This window comes from Megascapheus bottae, chromosome 30 (assembly GCF_031878675.1).
Source record: "Megascapheus bottae isolate mThoBot1 chromosome 30, mThoBot2.hap1, whole genome shotgun sequence".
Classification (NCBI taxonomy): Eukaryota; Metazoa; Chordata; class Mammalia; order Rodentia; family Geomyidae; genus Megascapheus; species Megascapheus bottae.
In genome coordinates this window covers 3286847-3307289 of record NC_143538.1, presented here as the reverse complement: position 1 = coordinate 3307289, position 20443 = coordinate 3286847, and the positions used below count along the sequence as shown (strand labels likewise).

The 20443-nt window shown below is 52.8% G+C and overlaps 1 protein-coding gene and 1 non-coding gene across 2 annotated transcripts; both read right to left on the bottom strand.

Moving 5' to 3' along the window:
• Window positions 1-212: 212 nt before the first annotated feature.
• On the bottom strand, window positions 213-18709 carry Pkm (pyruvate kinase M1/2). Its single transcript, XM_090321654.1, has 12 exons — window positions 18618-18709; window positions 13889-14005; window positions 11856-12022; window positions 11463-11554; window positions 7935-8066; window positions 7639-7825; window positions 6574-6844; window positions 5890-6040; window positions 5576-5728; window positions 2777-2943; window positions 1190-1371; window positions 213-895 (listed from the first exon to the last, which is right to left on the bottom strand). The coding sequence occupies exons 1-12, from the start codon at window positions 18665-18667 to the stop codon at window positions 789-791; spliced, it is 1776 nt and encodes a 591-aa protein (XP_090177780.1). The 5' UTR covers window positions 18668-18709; the 3' UTR covers window positions 213-788.
• On the bottom strand, window positions 17047-17186 carry LOC150044141 (small nucleolar RNA SNORA29). Its single transcript, XR_016533332.1, has one exon. It is a non-coding gene; the product is annotated as a small nucleolar RNA SNORA29 (small nucleolar RNA).
• Window positions 18710-20443: the final 1734 nt, after the last annotated feature.

The following is a 20443-nucleotide window of genomic DNA, read 5'->3' as shown; positions in this document are numbered from 1 at the left end:
ACCCACCCATCATTTGCATTACCCAGCCTTTTGTAGATCACAGCCGGGGCACCCCTGGGTGGAAGGGGGGGTACTTGTCACTTCTACCTCAGCAGCTTATCACTTTAAACTATAGTACCTACCATCAGGCACAAGCCTTTGTTATTCTCACCTGCTCAGAGGCAGGGTTCTCTTACCCTCCCTTCCACCAAAAAATAAAAAAAGAGGAAACAGGTGCTTCAGCTGTTGTTTATTGACACAGAGGTGGGTTCTGTAGCAACAGGCCTGCAGCCGCTGCAGTGGGGAACTTCAAGGTGGAGTGTTTGTTTGACAGCTGAGTGGAGTGCAGGGCAGAGCACAGGGAACAGGTGGGGAGGGGTGCTAGGTATTCTGGGAAGCAAGGGTGGGCCGAGGCTGGTCAGTGTGCCTACACTGGAACCTCGACCCCTTGCTCTAAGCCCTACGTTTTCCCTGGCAGTCTCCAAACTCCAGGCCAGGGCTGGGAGATCTCCGGACATCCTTTCTATGGTAAATGAACCAACTACACAAGAAGGAGTCGCTGCCCACTTGCAGTAAGTCCTGTATTTCTCCCTCATCCGTTGCCTTAGCCACTTGGATAGGCCGAGATCCGGGCAATCCCCTATCAAAAAGGGTCTGAACCCAGCCACATTTCAGAGGCGGACTGCCCTGAAGTCCCAGCCCAGTGCCACACTACAGCCCAGAGTGAGCACTACAAGCGTTGCTGGCCTAATGGATGGGGTGGGGTGGGGTTGAGGGACAAGGGCTGCAGGAGGGGCTTGCAGAGGTCATCAAGGCACAGGCACGACACGCATGGTGTTGGTGAAGCCAGAACCTGGGCGCCAGCCAGTCAGCACAATGACCACATCTCCCGTCTTAAAGAAGCCCCGAGCCTTGCCTGGAAGAGGAGAGATTGATGGGTAAGTGAAAGCCAAGCCAGAAGTTCACACAGGTTACTACAGCCAGCTGCCGTGACTTCCTCCCACCACAAGGTGGTGCCAGACCCCAAACCCTGGCAAAGGGGACAGGACTGAGTCCTGGGGACATGCATCAGTTTACACTATAGCCTTGCCTTGCTCAAGGTCAGAGCTAGGGGCTTCATGTTTATCAGGACATAACACCCACGGTGCAGCAGCTCTAGCTAGACAACTGCATGAAAAAAGAAATGTCCAAGAAAGGACAATGAACGTACCGACATTCATGGCCAAATTCACCCGCAGGTCCACGTCCTCAGCCCAGGCATCCTGAACGGCGTCCTTACACAACACAGGGAAGATGCCACGGTACAGGTGGGCCTGGCGGGCTGTCTGGGGGTTCCGGGTCACGGCAATGATGGGCGCACGGGGACGATATCGAGCCACCTGGTGAGCAGACCTGGTAGGAAAAGGGACCAGGAAGAGTGAGGCAGCAGTCCCAAGAAACATGCTAGGGCCTAGGCACACCCACTGACCGGACTCACTTCACAGGGTCTCTTCCTACTGCCCTTCTCTAGGCTGACTAAACCCTTCTCCTGCATCCGACAGCAGGGTACGCCACAACTTGTAGAATGATCACACCCCAACACTGCAGGGTCAGTTACCAAGCGGCCGGTGGTGGCAGAAGCCCATTACCTGGCACAGAGACAGTCCTACCAGCCTAGCCTCTCTGCAAAGGGAGTGACTATATCACTGGAAGGCAACCAGGCTTAGAGCTCACATCCGCTCCCTTAACATGGCTCCTCTGCCCTGAAAATCTCAGCAACTGACTTGAGTGTCAAAGACCAATCCAACAACCAAAAGCCCGGGTTTAATTCCTCGGTTCCACGTACATAGAAAAAAAAAAAAAAGCCAGAAATGGTGCTGTGGCTCAAGCCTTGAGAAAGCCCAAAGACAGTAGCACTCAGGCTGTCAGTTCAAGGCCCAGGACTGGCAAAAAAAAAAAAAAACAACCCTCAATCCTCAAATCTCAGCCTCCTGTGAAGTTGGGATTGATAACAGGTATGAGCCAACAGCACGCAGATCTAAGGCGTTAGAAACCAGGGTATAGGAGCAGGCATGGCACGTAAGCGCCTGACTGTCCAAGCTTCCCTGGAGCACACAGGGCCCCTGAGATTCTGACATTACAAGAACCTAGTAAGAGCAAGGAGGAACTGGGCCCCAAAAGCCAGCTGGGGCTATGTGACAGGTGTGGATAGCAAGACACAAAATGGCGAACCCTCTGTTCAGGCTTGGCCTTCACACTCAGCCTTCCCAGCTGAGTGAAATCTCAGAAGCTTAAAGGTAAAAATAGTCAAACAGCAGGGGCGGGGACCTTTCACAAAGGTCATCGGAATGGGTGGGGCGGTGTGGCCAAGAACAGCACCTACCTCCGCACCCATTTTCAGAGCCTGTGCTGCCCCAGGGGCAGGGACAGGGAGCACTCACTCCCAGACCAAGAGGAGGGAGGGGAGAGCCATGAAGGGATCTCAAGTCAATGCCAGACAGATGGCAATACAATCTTTTTCTGGGGCCGGGGCACCCAAAGGAAACAAAAAGTAGCACTGATTTTCCGAATGGAATTTATCCAGAGCGGATGGTAATTAGAGGCTGCAAACTTGCTTTGCATCTGATTGGCTGAACACCTGCGGTCTGTAGTCACTGGAGCCTCCAGAGCCAGGGACGGCATTGCCATGTGCCCACTCCAGGGCTGTGGGCCTTGGCCTGGGGAGGCCCCTTACCTGTCTCAGCACAGGACTCCAGGACCAGCAGGGGGCGCTGTGCACAACAGAGCATCCCCAGGAGAGTCCACTAGCGCCTCCTACCTGCCAGACTTGGTAAGGACGATTATGGCCCCACTGTAGCACTTGAAGGAGGCCTCCACGGCGCCCACGGCGGCGGCTTCTGTGGGGTCGCTGGTAATGGGTGCGAGGCGGCGGAGCTCCTCGAATAATTGCAAGTGGTAGATGGCAGCCTCTGCCTCACGGGCAATCTGGGTGGGGGCGGGCAACATCCGTCCAGAGGGACGAAGGGGGGGGGACAGAGCTGGTCAGCGCTTTGTCACAAGGGGACAGGGAAGGGGACAGCCAGACAGCTGGGGAGGGCCATGTCCCCAGCACCAAGATCGCAAACTCCACGAGAACCATGGCCCACACCAGATGTGCGTGCATATCCACTGTGACCACTGAGGACCTCTGTCTGTGGCCCTGCCTGCCCTAGTGTCGCCTCCCTGGCTACCTTCCGCAGAGACCAGGCTGAGCCTGCCTTGTCGTGGGAGCACTGGAGGGAAGATCGGATGGTTGGTCCTATGGTGCCACCTGCCCTTCGGGCCCTACCTGCCAGACTCGGTGAGAACTACCAGAGCGCTCGCTAAGCACTTATAGGAGGCCTGCACGCTGCCCATTGCCATGGCCTCCATGTGGTCTGTGGAGTAACAGGAGGCCCGTGAAAGCTCCTCGAACATCTGGCGGTGGAACATGGCTGCCTCAGCCTCCCGAGCTATCTGCAGGGTTGGGGAGGGGAGGGTAAGGAGGAGGAGTCAAGGAAGAAAAAACAAACGAGGAACAACACAAGGAAAGACAGAATGGGGGAATTAATCGGGGAGATTAATTCCGTGAGGGGCAGGTGTGGTACAAGTCCATGTGCTCTGGGAAGGGTACAAGATTCTGTGCCAACTTCTGCCAGCTTCAATAACAGGGAAGCAGAGCTCTTCCTTCTTTCTGGGTGTGCCAGTACTAAGGCTTGAACTAAGGGTCCCACTTGGCTATTTTGACTCAAGGATAATTACCACTTGAGCCTTATTGCTGATTCTGACTTTTTTTTGTTGGTGGCAAATGAAGGAAAGGTGTCTCACCAGCCTCTCCCCGGGCTGGCCTCAACCTTAAGAGCTCAGCCTCCTGAATAGCTAAGATTATAGGCTTGAGCCCCCAGTACCAGGGCTCTTTCGCTTTCTGATCAGCACATGCCGGGCTAAGCACTCCACTTCCCCACAGGACTTGACCACACTGCCGTCTGATATAGCTGACAGGAAGGAAGAGGCCCGCCTCCCCACATGGCTGCATTGCTGGCACAAGCTGCCGGCACAGAGCAAGCGCTCGCTTGGCCTGGGACACAGGGGATGCCCGTGCGATGTCACTAAGGCAAAGCTGGGCAGCTGGATTAAGTTCTAAGCAGGCATACAAGTAACTCCAGCAAACATGCCAACAGCCACATGAAGAGACGGACACCCCCAGAGAAGCATGCAGACATGTTGAACAGGACAGTCATTAAAATGAATTAAAATGCAGTTATGACCAAGCTGCCGAATTATTTCAAGACCAGTTGCTTAGATAAGCCAGGAATAGGAGGGAAGGCCAGCGTTAGGGGATTCCAATGAATGATGGATGAAAGGGGTGGGGGGGGGAATCAGCATTACCATCTCATTTCATTTGACAGTGGAAGCAGAGGGGAAGGAAGCTGCATTGACCAGGTTAAAGCAACAATTATGGATGTTTAAAGGACAGAATGAATGCATGCAATAGAGGGGGGATTCAAGGAGACTGGTTGATACCTGGCACAGCTCAGTTCTTAGTTATTGATAGGGGGGTCTTGAACTAACTCCTCAGTGTAACTGAAGAGAAAATAGTGACTTTTTCGGGATCACCGGTAAACGAGCAGCAGCAACCTGGCCCAGAGCCTGAAAAACTCCCCCCAACAATGCCAGGCAGGCTCTGCCTGTCAACACTGAAAGGACATGGGATCCCAAATGTGAGGAGCTTTGGTCTCCAATCTGTTCTCTGTGGCTATGGAAACTGTCATGGTGCCCCAGGGCCCTCATGTACAAACCTAGGCACGATTGTACATGGTAAGATACTTTCCATTATTTACATGTGTTGACTGGAAACTAACATTCTGAGTGCTACACAACTCCTGCCCTTTTGTGTAATTTTCTCTTAGATCTGTGTCAACTTGTGTCTCTTTTTCCCTGGCAAAGTCTTGAGAACTGGTGAGGAGTAAGTAGAAAATTCTAGAGCTGACAAGAACTTGCCCAAGCTCCAGGGGACAGTGAAGAAAAAGGAGGCCTCTCTCCGTATCCATTTTATTTTTCTTTTGGTCATCTTTGCTACTGGGGGATTGAACCCAGGATGATGCAGTTGTAGGCAAGTACTTTGCCACTGGGCTACATCCCAGCCCTCCCATGTCTTACTGACAGGCCACCACTACACACTTGGCCAGACTTTCTGGCCTGAAACAGCACGGCAGGACCCAAGCATGCAGCAGGCACCATGCAAAGACCAGTTGGCATGGCCCAGTCAGCGTGGGCACATACTCTGAGGGTCAGGCTGGAAGCCCAACAGAGTGGTCAGCTGGGAGCCCAAGGCCTGAACCAATCTGAACAGGTAGCCAAGCCCTCTGGCCTGTGCAGAAAAATATGAAGCATCATTTCATCAGGATCCCAGGCCTCGGGTCCTGAAGACTGACAATACTGCTCAGTATCCTCTGATGGGACATTCCATGGGACATAGAAGGCAAAAACAAAAATCCAGAACCCACAGCACACGCATCTATGAGCCACCAACGCACGGTACCCTCCCTCTGTTGGAACTGGTTTCCAGTCCAGCCAAGGACAGGCAGCATGGACTCACCAGGTGCTGCATGCGGACGGCCTCCAGGGGGTAGTCCCCTTTGGCTGTTTCTCCAGAGAGCATAATGCAGTCAGCTCCATCCAGAACAGCATTGGCCACGTCACTGCCCTCGGCGCGGGTGGGGCGGGGCTTCTTTATCATACTCTCCAGCATCTGGGAGGGGACAGGGTGCTGATGAGATGGGGCTGGATGCTCAGGCAAGCTGACTCCCTGAATTGGGGAGGTGAGTGTACATGTATGGGGTGTGGGGGAAGCTGTGTGGTGGGCATGGGACAGAATCGCGGGAAGAGGCCCGTGTCAGGGAGGGCACATGCCTGTGTGGCACAGATCACAGGCTTGCCAGCTCGGTTGCAACGGCCAATCATCATCTTCTGAGCCAAGAACACCTTCTCTGCTGGAATCTCAATGCCCAGATCCCCACGAGCTACCATGATCCCATCGCTGGCCTCCAGGATCTCATCAAACCTGGAGAGGGAGAGAAACAGATTATGTGGAAAAAGTGATTAAGCCTGCATCTGCCACGAAGCTCTTACTGCAGAGTTCCCCACCCCTCAAAACAAAAGAAGCTCAGGTGTTGGTGGCTCACATGTCTGATCCTAGCTACCCAAGAGGCTGAGATCTGAAGACCACGGTCCAAAGCCAAACTGGGCAGGAAAGGCCATAAGACGCTTCTCCCATTAAGGACCAGAAAACCAGAAGTGGAACTTTGGCTCAAGGTGGCAGAGTGCTAGACTTGAACAGAAAAGCTCAGGGAACTGAGGGACAGCACCTAGGATGTGAGTTCAAGCCTTAGGACTAACACACACAAAGGAAATAAATGCACACAGTGATTCCAACTTAGGGACAAGGTGACCTCTGCTCTTGGAGCTGTGGCCCCAACCAAGACTCCACTGATGTTTCAGGGCCCTTCCCTGGCCTTTGGATCACAGGGAAAGTTACGTATGGTTTTGTGCCTTTTAAACACAGTGAAGGCACAGGTTGTGGTAGCGGGGCCTCACCTCCGGACGCCCTCATGGTTCTCGATCTTGCTGATAATCTTGATGTTCTTCCCCTTCTCTCCCAGGACCTTCCTGACCTCGTGGACATCGGCCGCCTTCCGGATGAAAGATGCAAACACCATGTCCACATCCTGTTCCACACCAAACTTCAGGTCCTGGATGTCCTTCTCTGACACGGCAGGCAGGTCCACAGCAGCCCCGGGAAGGTTCACGCCCTTCTTGCTGCCCAAAGAGCCACCGTTTTCCACCTCTGTTATTAGGTAGTCAGGGCCTGTGGGAATTAGAGACAGCACAATGAAAAGCAAGCACGGGCTTGGTCTCCTTGTTCAGGGATGTCTTTGAGGATTTATGATGAGCAGGCCAGCACCCATGGGCTTCCAGCAGTTTCTCATGGATGTATAATAGGGCCCAGCACATTCAACTCTGGCCCAGTCTAGCCGTAAACCCTAGTCTTCCCAGTTTCCCTTCCTGAGCGGCCAGGGTGACGGGCGTGAGCCCATACTGACACTGGAAGCAGAGCTCAGAACAGAGCTCAGCAGACTGTGCATATTTAATAGAACCATTTCCTTTGAGCTGGCAATTCTCCTGAGTATGGAAGTGAACAGAAGGGCTCATTAATTAATTAGCTTTTATCTCTCTCCTCTCCCTTCCAGAATTTATATTTGCACTCTTGAATTAATTCACTCAGATAAAATCCACCTTCCACAGGAGCGCCATTCTGCTTATTCTCTAATCCAACCTGAGCCTCCTTGTATCTGGGAGAAAAATGGACCTGGGAAGAAAGCTAACTGTTAAGCCCACAGAGCCCACCACACGCAGAGTTGTGGGGGAGTTGGCTGTCAGAGGCAGATCTAAACCTTTCATCCTGTCTTTGGAGAATGCTCATGACTATTTCCAGCTACTCAAAGAGGCTGGAATCTCCAAGATTCCTCTCTCTCCAATTAAGCAGCAAAACGCTACAGGTGGAGGTGTGGCTCAAGCAGTAGAGAGCCAGCCTTGAATGGAAAAGGCTAAGCAAGAGTGCAGGCTGAGTTCTGGTCCAGCCACCCCCAGAGTCCCACGTACCTTTCTCTTTCACCAGCAGAGAAATGAGTCCGTCATCCACGTAGATCTTGCTGCCCACCTCTACCACCTTGCAGATGTTCTTGTAGTCTAGCCACAGAGTGTTCTCATCACACTTCTCCATGTAGGCATTGTCCAGGGTGATTTTGAGTTTGCCCCCCTTCTTCAGCTCCACCTCAGCCGTTCCACTCTGCACAGGAGATGGGCAAGGGTGTCCAGAAAAGTATTAGTAGAGACACAAGTCACTGCCCAGCCTCCCTCTGCGATCCTCCCTCCACAGGCCCCCTCAGGACACTCACGCCTTTGATGAGTCCAGTCCGGATCTCTGGCCCTTTGGTGTCCAGAGCCACAGCAACTGGTCGGTAGAGGATGGGGTCAGATGCAAAGCTTTCTGTGGCTGTGCGCACGTTCTTGATGGTCTCTGCGTGGTACTGGGATGTAAGAGGGAGAAAGGAGGTTATTATGTCCACCCCTGCTTAAATCATGCTTTCAGCCAGAGCCAAAACTGAAGACAATCAACCTCCATTTGCCCTTGTTTAACCTGACTGTCCCCCATTCTTCCCTCTCCAGTGGCCCCAACCTCTTCTACCCAGGATCAAATATTAGGCTGGGCACTGGCGACTCACATTTGTAATCCTAGCTATTGACATCAGTGTCAGTAGGCTGAAATATGAGGACCACGGTTCAAAGGCTGCTGGAGCTAAGACTGAGAGATTCAAATCTCCCAAGAACATCAGAAGGAACAGAGCCCAGGCAGGCCCTCAGGTTCAAGCCCCACTCATAATAATGAAGCAAATCTTAGGAACCTCAGAACCTCTATAGTTCACAAAATACAGCAAACATCTGGGGTAAAAGAGTGAGCACTTGTGCTTAGAACTGTCAGCCCTGGCTGACAATTGGTAGCAGATTCTGTGTTTTCTCTATTGATCTCAACCACTATCCAAACTCCATTATTGACTTACGTTGTAGAAGCACAAGGCAATCCACCCATTGCTAAGGTCAGACCAGGTTTCACAAGTATTTTCTCAAGTGTAGTGAAACAGCTGGTCAGGTGCCTCCCTTGGCTGTGCTTTCAGTAATCTTGGCTCTAAGATTCCCTTTATCACCACCATTAGATTCAAAAGTGACCCAGGCCAAGATAAGATAGCCAAACAGCGCACTCCCCAGGCACTGCTGATAACCGGGGCACCTAATCCAGCACTTTATGGGCCCTGTCTTCCTTTCACCACCAATGCAGAACTGCTTATAGACAGGCAGAGCCAATCTCCAAAGATGGCTACTGGGCCTGCATGTCAGCTTACAGCTTACTCTGGAGAGACTGGTGGGGTTCTGTTAATTATAAGTCAGCTACATTAGCAGACAATGCAGAAGAAAAATAGAAATAGTTTGGGCTTTTTTGCTGCTTCATTTTGAGATTTTTATTTTGTGTGTGTATGTGTATGGGTGTGTGCGGTTCTGGGGCTTGAACTCAGGGACTGGGGGCTGTCTCCTAAGCTTTTTGTACTCAACCCTAGTTAGTGCCGACTGAGCCACAGCTCTACCCAACTTTTTAATTCTTTGGGTGTGCGGTAAATTGAAGACAGGACTCTCATGGACTTTTTTCCCCAGGCTGGCTTTAATCTTGATTCTCATCAACTGACTTAGGAAACAGAGTATTTTCCTTTTGGACAATATGACCCCTCTCTTACTCTCTCCCAGCAATAATGAAAATATTTTGTGTGTGTGGGGGGGGGGGGGCTGGGAATGTGGCCTAGTGGCAGTGTTTGCCTAGCATGCATGAAGCTCTGGGTTTGAGTCCTCAGTACCACATAAACAAAAAAAGCAGGAAGTGGTGCTGTGGCTCTAGTGGTAGCTCAGGGACAGTTGCCCAAGACCTAAGTTCAAGTCCTGGGACTGGCCAAAACAAAAACAAAAACAAAACCATAAATTTCTGTATTTCATTCACTCTTTACTTTCTGGTTCTGTGTTTATAGCAAATTAATTTGGTTTTCTTTTAGTGCTGGGCCTGACCTTGGGCATTACATGTGACAGGCAGGTGTCCAGTGAGCCTCATCCCAGGTTTTAAGCCTCTATGCATTTTGACCCGAGGATGTGAAATCACCAGATAACCATAAATGGTGAGCAGACGGCTCAGCGCCTCGTTCTCTACATGGTTATCTGCTGGCACATTACCAGCAGGTGCACTGCCTGTTCACCTGACAAGCTGCTGGTAGGCTGCTCCCCCTTCACCAGGATCTCGATGTGGGAGTGTAAAGGCCAGTACTTCTGGCTCGCATTGATGATGGGGCATGCATGTTCAGTAAGACAATAGGAACTGCCAAAAGTGGGGCTCTGCCAACCAGATCAGACAGCAAGGCAAACCAATGCCCCCTGTCTCTGAACTCAAGGGGACGACCTCATCATCCTACTTTAATCCCTGAACAAGCACTTAAGAGGGGCTTAAGAAGACTGAAAGGACAAATCATCTCTAAATGCCTCTTGTAAATTAAATTTGTTGCTGGATGCCAGGGGCCCACGCCTGTAATCCTAGCTACTCAGGAGGGTGAGATATCAGAACTGCAGTTCACAGCCAACACGAGACCATGAGACTACAATTAGCCACAGAAAAAGGGGAAAAAAAAAAAAAAGAAGTGGCACTGTGGCCCATGTGGTAGACTGCTAGCCTTTTCAAAAGAGCCTAGGAACAGGATGCAGGCCCACAGTTTAAGCCCCAGGAAAAAAGTGAAGAAATAAATTTGCTGGCCAGTCTCTGCTCTGCAGGTGGCACACCCACGGTCCCAGCCATCTCAGAGTCCCATGGTATCACATTACTAGATACAGGGAGCCTTGAGAAAGGTCAACACCTAGCCTTCTATTTCTGCTCCTTTCCTTCACACAGGAGGCTAGAGGACTGCTTCAGCAGGGAGAGCTGATAGGCGCTGTCTTCTGAGCTCCCTGACCTCAGCTATCACACTGGGTAATTAACTCCTGTCAAATCCTGCTGAGAGCCAGATCACTGAGCAGAGAACATTAACAGAGATGTGTGCACAGTCACTGTATTACTTCTTAGAGACAGAGCCAAAGGTGGGCTAGAAACTCAATCCTCCTGCTCAGCCTCCTGAGTGCTGAGATGACAGGTGTCTCTCCCAGCATGTCTGACAGGGACAGATCTAAACCTTCCTGCTTGCCAGATGAGCTCAGCACCCCCAACTCCCAGGATATGGGGCGGGCAGGGGGGACACAGTACAACCACTGGCTGTTTATTAAAACCTGGCCTAGGAAATTCATGCTGAAGAGTCTCATGTTTCCACAAAGAAGGAATTCTCTGGGGCTGCTGAACTGAAGGATTTATTTTTAGTGTGACCTTAATACCAGCCTTCAAAGGCCAGAGGGTCAGCCTCCCCGCCCATACACACCAGTTACGGCCTATGTCTTGAACATGCAGTTCAAGTCAACAGAGAAGAAAGTCTACCACCAATGGCAGGGTGGGGGGGGGGGTCCCCTGGTCTTCTCTCACTGCTCAGTAAAAAGAGGCAGGAACAATGCTGATCCCCGGGTGTGGCCTCTCCCCACAGGTCAGCCAGTTTAAAAGTGTCAGCTCGGGGAATGTAGCTTAGTAGTAAGTAGAGCTTGTCTAGTATGAATGAAGCCCTGGGTTTGACTACTCAGCACATTGAAAAAAAGCTAGAGCTGGCACTGGCTTTTTGATGGTTGGCTTCCCTGCCCAGGCTTGCTTCAAAGTCAATCATCAGGTCTCAACCACCTCAGTAGCTCATGCCTGTAATCCCGGCCCCCTGTCCTTCTATACAAGCATCCTGGTCCACATCTCAAGGACCAGCTAGACTCACCTCATGGGTTCCATGGGAGAAGTTCAGACGAGCCACATTCATCCCGGATTTAATCATCTCCTTCAGCATCTCCACAGATCGGGAAGCCGGGCCTGAAAACCCCAAGCAGGAAAACATGTAAGTACATAGAAGGATAAGCCGAGTGCCAGGCAAGGGCTCCCCCAACACTGCTCTGTGTTCCCATGGTGCTGGCTCCTTCCTACCTAGCTGGCCAAGCTGTGGGCCAGCTCTGTCTGCAGAGAGCTTTTGGTCTCTCAATACATTCTCACTAAGTTCCTTAAGGAAAAGGTCCTCTCGGTTCTGATTCTAGCACTTTGCATTTCATATATGACTTTGTCCCCCCTTAAAAAAAAAAAACATATCGCCTATGGCCAAGGGGTGCCAGTCCTGTACCGATGGTGCAGATGATGCCAGTGTTGCGGGCAGTGATGGGAGCCGAGTCGATGTCCAGGCGGCACATGTGCTCCAGGAAAGTGTCGGCCATGGCTGCGTGCAGCTGCTGGGTCTGGATGAAGGCAGTCCCGGCGTCACTGTGGGGCTTCGACATGGCTTCTGCGATCCTGGCTCAGGCGAAGCGGAGACACAGTGATCAGATGGAGAAGGAAGCCAGATCACGCGAGGCTTTGTGTGGGTGCACCAAGGACTCAAGGGATTGTGAACAGAAAACCCCACGAGCACATCCAGACCCACTGTGAGCTTCCCCAAACCCCACGACTGACCCCCGACTCCCCCAGCACTAGGCCAGCTGTGATTCCTTTTTTCTCTCAGTGCTAAAAACCAAACTCCCAGTGCTCTGTACATTGTAGACACTCAACCACTGACTCACGTCACTAACCCTAGCGCCTACCTGCCAATCTGCACGAAGTTCTACCTCACATCTCCTAACTCTCTCCTAACTTGGAAACCGCTTCCTTGGGTAAAGAAGACATCCATGCATGTTTCTGAGCTACAAGCCTTGCTTTGGTGGAGGAGAGTCTCATTCAAGTCAGGCGCTGGTAGCTCCCATCACACTCAGTCTATGACTTCCAATCACAGCATTATTATTCAACCCCTAACAGGCATGAGGGTAAGGCCAAGCTCACCAAGAAAAGGCCTGGCTCAGAAGCTGGACTTGGACTCCCAATGGAGGCAAAATTGTACCTGCTAGGATTCTCCAGCCATTCAAAACTTCACCTACTTTATTTACACACAACCAAAAACAACTACCATGTTGCATTGTAACCAAGAACCAGTAAGGTTCTAAGGTAACACAAGTCCATTAACAAAATCAGTCACTCTTTCTTTCTTCCCAGTGCTTAGACTCAGGGCCTGGGCACTATCTTTGAGCCTCCCTGTGCTCAAAGATAGGGCTCTACCACACAAACCACACACAGTGCCACTTCCAGCTGTTTTTGAGAACTTTATTAGAGATAATCTCAGACTTTCTTGCCCTTGCTGGCTTTGAACCACCATCCTTAGATCTCAATCTCAGTAGTTAAGATTACAGGCGTGAACTAGGAGGACACAGCTTGTCTGCTTTTCTGAGAAATGGTCTCATGATATAGCCTGAGCTGAGGTGGAACCCTCCTCAGCCTCAGATAACAAGGATCACGCAGTTATTTACAAGTCTCAAATTTTGACACAAATACTGTCCCCTGTCAGTCTCAGAACCACCTGTTTCAGGCAATTAACCATCCCAGGTCAGGCCATAATTCCAGCAATTACCCTGACCTTTGCTTTATTGCTGATTTAACAGTGAAACTCACTGGGCCGGCAAGCTAGCTGATTACTACAAAAAAAATTCATTAGGAGCTCCCAAGCAGTTTGCCCAAATAGAGATGGACCCAACCAAAGGCTCATTCTAGCAGACTCAGGACTAGAGCCCCCTTTTCAAATCCCAGAGTTCTCTTCTGAACCCACTTGGTGGCTTGCCTGGTGCCTTTAGAACAGAATGCCTAACTCTCTTCCTGCCTTTGACAGCCTGGCAAAGGCCCAAGGAGGCTTGTGGCCAGCAGTGAGTGAAAAGCCAGGAAAGCCAATGGCACAGACACCTCCCCTACAGAGCTGCACGCCCTACTGAGGAAGATATTTGGCAATTAGAAGGCAAGGAAAGAAGATCCCGATTCAGAAGTCAACTAACCAGAACCCATTTGGCAATGGCAAGTGTTCATCCCAGGGTGAAATTCCTAACTTTCTAACCAAAAGTCAGCCATCTCTCCTCCAGGCCCTGGCCTGGTTCTCCACTCTGGGTGCCCAGTAACCAGACGTACTCTAAAGCTTGGTAAATCCAAGGACAGGCCCCGGAAGCACGCAGGGTTCTATGTGTGGGAGTGCTCACGGGCATTCTCCCTAAAGAACAATCCACTGGGATCAGCTCCAGATCTGGCACAGCCAGGGGGTCTCGCTGCGAGGACCTCGCCGAGGCGGCTGCTAACACCTAACCATACCTTTGGGTCTTTGGGGTTGTGTTTCCGGTGACAAAGCTTTCCTTTTTTTTCTCAAATTGGCTCCTCGGGCCCACTTGTATAGATCGTTCAGAGCTGAATACAGTCCGCCCTGGAGAGCTGAACAGGGATTAAAGTGAAAATCTGAATTTAACTGAAAACTATTACTGGGTGATGAGAAAGTTACCTAAGAATCTAGCTTCCAGATGGAAGGTCCTCAAAGATGAGAGTAGAAAAATCCCAAGAAATAAATGCCAGGGGGTGCTGAGACTAAATTCTCATGGCACTGAAATCTTATTGTCCCCCAGCCTTGTCAAGTGCTTACTCCTTGCCCTCACCGTATTTTCTTGTGCCAGCACTGGTGCTTGAACTCAGGTCCTGGGCACTACCCCTGAGTTTTTGTGCTCAAGGCTAGCAACCTACCACTTGAGCAACAGTTACACTTTTGGCTTTTTGGTGATTTGTAAGAGACTAGAAGTCTCACAGACTTTTCTCTGCCAGCTGGCTTTGAATCTCAGCCTCCTGAATAGCTAGGATTACAAGCATGAACCACCAGTGGCAAGCCTTGCAGTTTCAAGGCCTGCACTTTACTAACATTATTTATTCTGAGAACCTTTGTGGGTAGGGGCACCAAATCAAAACAGAAAAAGTACGTGAGGAGACATGCCCAAAATTTACCCGTGAGTAATCTGGGTGGTAGGATTATAGAAAATGTATTTTCCTAATAAAATTACTGATAACACATTAAGCATACCTCTTTAAACAAAATGTTGGGTAGGGGTCAATGCTGGACCTCTCAAAGGCTCTAAGGGAGAGAGATGAAGGGGGCACACTGATCAAAAAATAGTTGGGCACTGGTGGCTTACAACCGTCATTCTACCTACTCAGGAGGCTGAGAATTGAGGGTCTAGGTTCAAAGCTAGCCTGGACAGGAAAATCCATGAGACTCAGATCTCCATTTAATTACCAGAAAAGCTGGAAATGGAGCTGTGGCTCAAGTGGTAAGAGGACTAGGCTTGAGCAGGAAGGCTCAAAGACAACCCTCACATCCTGAGTTCAAGTGCCATGACTGGGAAAGTAAAAATAACAGAAAAGAAATCCTCTGCTTTGTGTGGGGGGCAGGAGATACTGTTCTGTGCCTTGAAAGAAGTTCAAGGCATTTCCAACAGCTTGGGAAGATAAACTTTGAGCCATTGAGGACCTGAGAGGCTCCCCGCATACTGAGAAAATATAGTCCAAGGACAATCCCATGCTACAAGACAGGATCCAGCCAGCTTCTCTTCCTGTTTAGTCTGCTGGGACTGCACAGTAAAACCTTTGTGACAAGGACAGGCTGGAGACGCCCAAGTACCTCCAGGCCAGGAGACTTCAGGTCCAACCACGTTAGGCCAAAACATTCTATTTCACCATTCACAGCTAAGACTGAAGCCTATAGCCTCTTTTTTTTTTTTTTTTTTAAAGAAAAGCCAGAAGTGGTATTGTGGCTCAAGTGGTAGAGTGCTAGCCTTGAGAAAGTCCAAGGACAACGCTCAGGCCCTGAGCTCAAGCCACAGGACTGGCAAAAAAAAAGAAAATTTGAAATGAGTGGCTTTAATGTTTTAGTGAATTTTACACACCAGCTGTTAGCAAACTCGCGTTTCTGGGCGCACATACACCAGTACTGGGACTTGAACTCACATCTGAACACCATCCCTTGCCTCCAGTGTTGCTATCATTATAAGCAGAAGCCCTTGGCCCCGAGACCCAGTCACAAAATCCTTTTCTGTCCAGCTCAGGGTGTCCACTGAGACCAACCAAGTATCTGGAAGTTGCAGGCAGATCTCCCCTGTGCTCTCTCTTGCTGACAGAGTACAGCCAGCCTTGAGTTGGCAGGGCAGGTCTCTGGAAAGTTCTTCCTTGTGCCCGTCAGCTGCCTGGACACACAGCCCCCCCCCCCCCAGGACAGCTCGACTCACTCTGCACCCTCCTCTTAGGGAGGCAAAGACATGCAGAGCCAACCTCCAGCGAGCAGCAGGGGCCAGGCGTGCCCACTGGCAGCAGGCAACAGTAGGCCTGAGAGCCTGCAGGATCGTCCTCAAAGCCATCTCCCTGTGAGAAACCACAGCACCAAGGCCTCAGTGGGGCAGCTTGAAGCAGGCAGGGGCACAGCTCAACTCCAAGCCACCCCTGTCTCTGCTCTGCTCTTATCCTGCAGCTCCTTTCAATCAAGCCGCACTCTGCCAATTCCTGTACCATCCCACCCCAACTCCCTCCTTAACTTATACCAAATAGTGATCCTCCCTTTCTCACTGACTCAGCATGAGAGAGCTCTAGCACCCACCAAACCAACTGGGGGAGGTCTGGAGATGTTGTTCAGTAAAGACAATGTAGTGTACGCCTGCAATCCCAGCAGTTGGCAGGCTGAGGGGGGAAAACATCATAAGCTTGGGGAAAGCCTGTGCTACACAGTGATTATTTTACCTAAAATAATCCAATAAAAAGACAATTGCACCCTCTTATATACTATGTAATTTCTTTTGGATAGGATCCGGGTCAGAATGAAGTCTGCTCTTCAACTCTAGCAGGCCAACAATGCACGGTGTGGCATTACCAAACATTGTGAGCCACTTGAGGGGTCCAGCAAAATTCCCTGTCAAGGCCTGCACTCGAGCCCCATTTCTACTTCTGGCTGTTCAGGGAATTTTTAACTGGAGGCATGAGATCCAGGACCTTTTATTTTTCACGGGGCTGGCTTCACAACGTTTCAGCCTCCCAAATGGCTGGGATTACAAGCATGAGCCACCAATGCCCAAATAATCAATCTGCCTTGAGGAGCTATGAGTACAGGCACCCCAGGACCTGGCTATCATCATTTTTGATCCTGTCATGAATATCTGTGTCCTTTTACTTCATTAAATATATTTTTTCCCTGACAATTAAGCCACACTTCCCATGTCAATATGCCTCCATGCTTTTTTTTCTTTCTTGCCAGTCCTGGGACTTGAACTCTGGGCCTAGGCAATGTCCCCGAGCTTTCCTTTCTCAAGGTTAGCACTCTACCACTTGGGCCACAGCACCACTTCGGGCTTTTTCTGTGTCTCTGCTATTAAGAAATCGAACCCAGGGCTTCGAGCATGCTAGGCAAGCACTCTATCACTAAGCCACCTTTCAGGCCTGGCTTTTTCCTTCTGTACAGCCATTTCATATAGAAAGAGGGCAGTTCAGAACCCTCCCCCTTCAGATCATGACAATTTTACTATATCCCATAAGCACAGCCACAAAGATCTACTTTTTGGAGAAAATGTGGTAGTCGAATGGGAAAAGGCTGGGTGTTTTCCATCACCATTACTCGATGCATGCCATTGTCGGCTTGCTCTTCCACGCAGGACAGCACACAATATCCATAGGCTGACATATAGATCTAGCTAAGTCACCGTGTCACTATGAATCCACCTTTAACACGAGGCACTGTAGCCAGGCACAGCGGCTCCCGCCTGTAATACTAGCTGAGGAGGCTCAGATCTGAGGATTGCATTTCAAAGCCAGCCTGTGAGACTTATCCCCAATTAACCAATAGAAAATAGGAAGTGGCCCTGTGGCTCAATGGGTACGGAGGGATGGCCTTGAGCCTAAGAGCTCAGGGACAGTGCCCAGTTCAAGCCCCATCCCCCCAAAAAACACTAGACATTGTGTGAGCGTGTGCTTGCACACAGCTAGTGGGAACTGGCCTCTGGGTGCTGTCTCTTAGCCTCTTAGTCACATACTTAAGTGCTATGCTGGGCCTGTCTGGCTGGAGGCTTAGGCTCTGGAAAACCTGTGATGGACAGAATGGGGAAGGGAGGGCGCCTGTAGTGGCCGCCACAGGTACTGCAGCCCAGCTCACCATCTCCTACGTGCGTCCAGGCACAAGCCACTGCAGGGGCGTGGCCTCCGCACTGCGGGAATGCTCCAAGCCCCCCCCTCCAAACTGGGCACTCACACCAGGTGGCCCTCAGAGGCGGGAGGCTGCTCACTGCCCCGCTCCCCTCCCCCAAAGAAGTAACCTGAGCCCAATCCTTGATCCCCCACCCATGCTGGAATGGCCTTTGTCTCCTGGCCTCCCATCCCTACTCCTATCTGTGGTGCTGAGAGCCCCTTGCAAGAGCTATTACAGGAAAAGGGGGACCACAGACCTCAGTTCCCAGGGGTCGGCTCACCCCCTGGAGTTGGGCAGAGTGATTCTCTGTAGAGAACGGGACATTTGAGGCTGGTTGAGTTGGTTCAGAAAAGCTGAAGTAAAAAATAAAACAGCCCCGCCCCCCAGCACCCCAAGTTTGTACAGCTAGAGTTGCATCTCTTTCTCCACCACCCCTTCCTTCCTCTTTCTTACACCGCCCGCACCTTAAGAAACCATTTTTCCTGTAACAACCCCTGCTCCCCACTATCCTCATTCCCCAACTGTTAGTAGTCTGGCCCGAAGCTCTGGATGCTCTTTTGTTAAGTTTGAATGCACCGCTCTAAATGAAAGGCGTCCCGAGAGGAGGGCGGTTAAGTCACCAGTGGGACGCGGAAACTGTCCCTCCACCGTGACTCACTTCTCCCACCCCCTCCCCGCCCATCACAGGAGACAGGAAGACTCCCCCCCAACCACGGGCGCCCGCGTGCAGCCAGCAGAGCCCTCTGCAATCTGCAGGGATGCATACACTGCTGAAAGGGGGCTTTTGACGCCTGCAACCACCACCACCAAAGAAAACGGAACGATTTTCCCACTCACCCAATGAAGATAACCTGCTCAAAAGCAGCTAAGTCCAAAGGTTGCCCCATCTTGTGCGCAGAACCTCTGGTGGATCACATTACCTCCCCACAGAAGAGCCCCCCAGCTTCAGCCCCCCCCAGCATGCTCAGGCCAGGTATTTTTCAATTGTTTGCTAACAATGCTGTCCCAGGAGCAGTGGCCTGGGCTGTGCTCAGTACCCCGAAGGCGGCCACACCCTGAGCAGTTACCGGCGGGGAGGCCGGACGGGGAGGCCGGACGGTGCCCACGTGGAGCTGGAACGGGAAGATCTCCGGGTGAGGTGCAACTTTGTCTCTGCCTTAGGCAAAGCACCATGAACCAAGGCCCCGCTCCCCCCCCCCCCGGCGGCTTTGTTCTGGAGGCTCCGCTCCCCCGAGACCCCAGCGTCAGTGGGGAGTTGCAAAGTCACATTACTCAACTACCAAGTCACCCCGCTCGGTAACCAGGGCCGGGATCCCCGCGGAGACGCGGGGGATGCGCGGCGAGGGCGCACGCGCGGGGCTGGGGGGGGGATTCCTCCCCCGCGCACCGCAGGGGGAGCACCAGGAAAGCAGAGGAAGCCCAGGCACGGTCCAGGCTCCATCCCGAGGCTGGCCCCCTGCTCCTGGCTGTCCTGGGGCTGGGACGGATGTTCCAGCATCCCCCTGTCACACAACCCGAGTGCGGGTGCAGCCCGAGGCGCCCCGATCCCCGACCCCAGAGGGAAAACCCCATCTTTAAACAAGCGTAAAAACCTCACTGGGTCGACAGGGCCACCGATCCTCCCCCCGCCCCCGTCGGGCCCCAGGCGCACGTGGCGCGGGACCCGGGGTCGCGGGATAGGGAGGCCAGGGTTATGTAACCCGCGTCCCGGGACCCCGGGGTGGACGTGACCCGAGAAGGACGGGATGGGGAGGGGAGAGCAGAGAGATGCGGGGCGGACGTGACCAGGACCGAGGAGGAGGCGAGAGGGGAAGAGAAGAGGGAGGAGCTAGGAGCACGAGGAGGGGGGAGGAGGGGGGACTGGGGCGCAAGGAGAGGGGGAGGGGGACCACGAGGAGGAGGGGGACAGCAGCACGAGGAGGCTGGGATGGGGCGCAAGGCAGGGTAACGGGCCGTGGGCCGGGGGGCGAGGAAGGGGACAGGAGGAGGAGGAGCGGGGCACGAGGGGGGCCAGGGCTGGAAGCAGGGGCTGAGCGGAGGCGTCAGGACGCAGGGCTGGGGGCGTAAAGGCGCGGGGAGCGGGCACCGGCCTGCAGGGAGGCGGGAGGAGGTGGGGGGGGACCACGACGGGAAGGAGAAGACAAAGGCGGACGGATGGGACCGGGATGGGAGGCGAGGAGAGGGCTGGATTCGGGGGATGCGCATCGGCCTAAGCCCAGCCCCAGCCCTGCCCGGAGTCCGAGCCGCCCCGAGACCCGGGGGCCGGAGTGAGCACCCGCCAGGAGGGCAGGCGGCCGCGGTGGAGGCCCGCGGAGGAGGCCCTCCCGCGGTGGGGCCCCGCTCACCTGCGGCGTGCTGCGACTGCGGCTCGGGCTGCGCTGCGTCTGCAGAGAGAGGAGGCGGCGGCGCTGGGGACGAGGAGCTCGTGTGCGGGAGCCGGGCCCGGGCCTCAAGGTTACCCCGGTGCGGGCGGCGATCCCTCCGCAGCCCCGCCCCGCGCCCAATCCCCGCGCGCGGCCGCCCGCGCCCCGCCCCGCGCCCCGCCGGTGGGGTGGTGGACGGCGAGGCGGGGGGAGGACGGCAGGGCGGGGGGAGGGCGGGCCCTGCCCTTTCTCGAGAGGACTACGTTCCGCGGCGGAAGGACACGACAGGACGGGGGATGC

Bases quoted from the DNA above. Each gene is read 5' to 3' on its own strand.
- Pkm (XM_090321654.1), bottom strand. From the start codon at position 18,667: ATGGGGCAACCTTTGGACTTAGCTGCTTTTGAGCAGGTTATCTTCATT. The intron at 7,826-7,934 runs GTGAGTGTCCTG...TCTCCTGTGCAG, and splicing joins GGACTGGACTCATCAAAGGC to AGTGGAACGGCTGAGGTGGA. The intron at 2,944-5,575 runs GTGAGTCCATGC...GCCCCCACCCAG, and splicing joins CCGTCCGCATGCAGCACCTG to ATTGCCCGTGAGGCAGAGGC.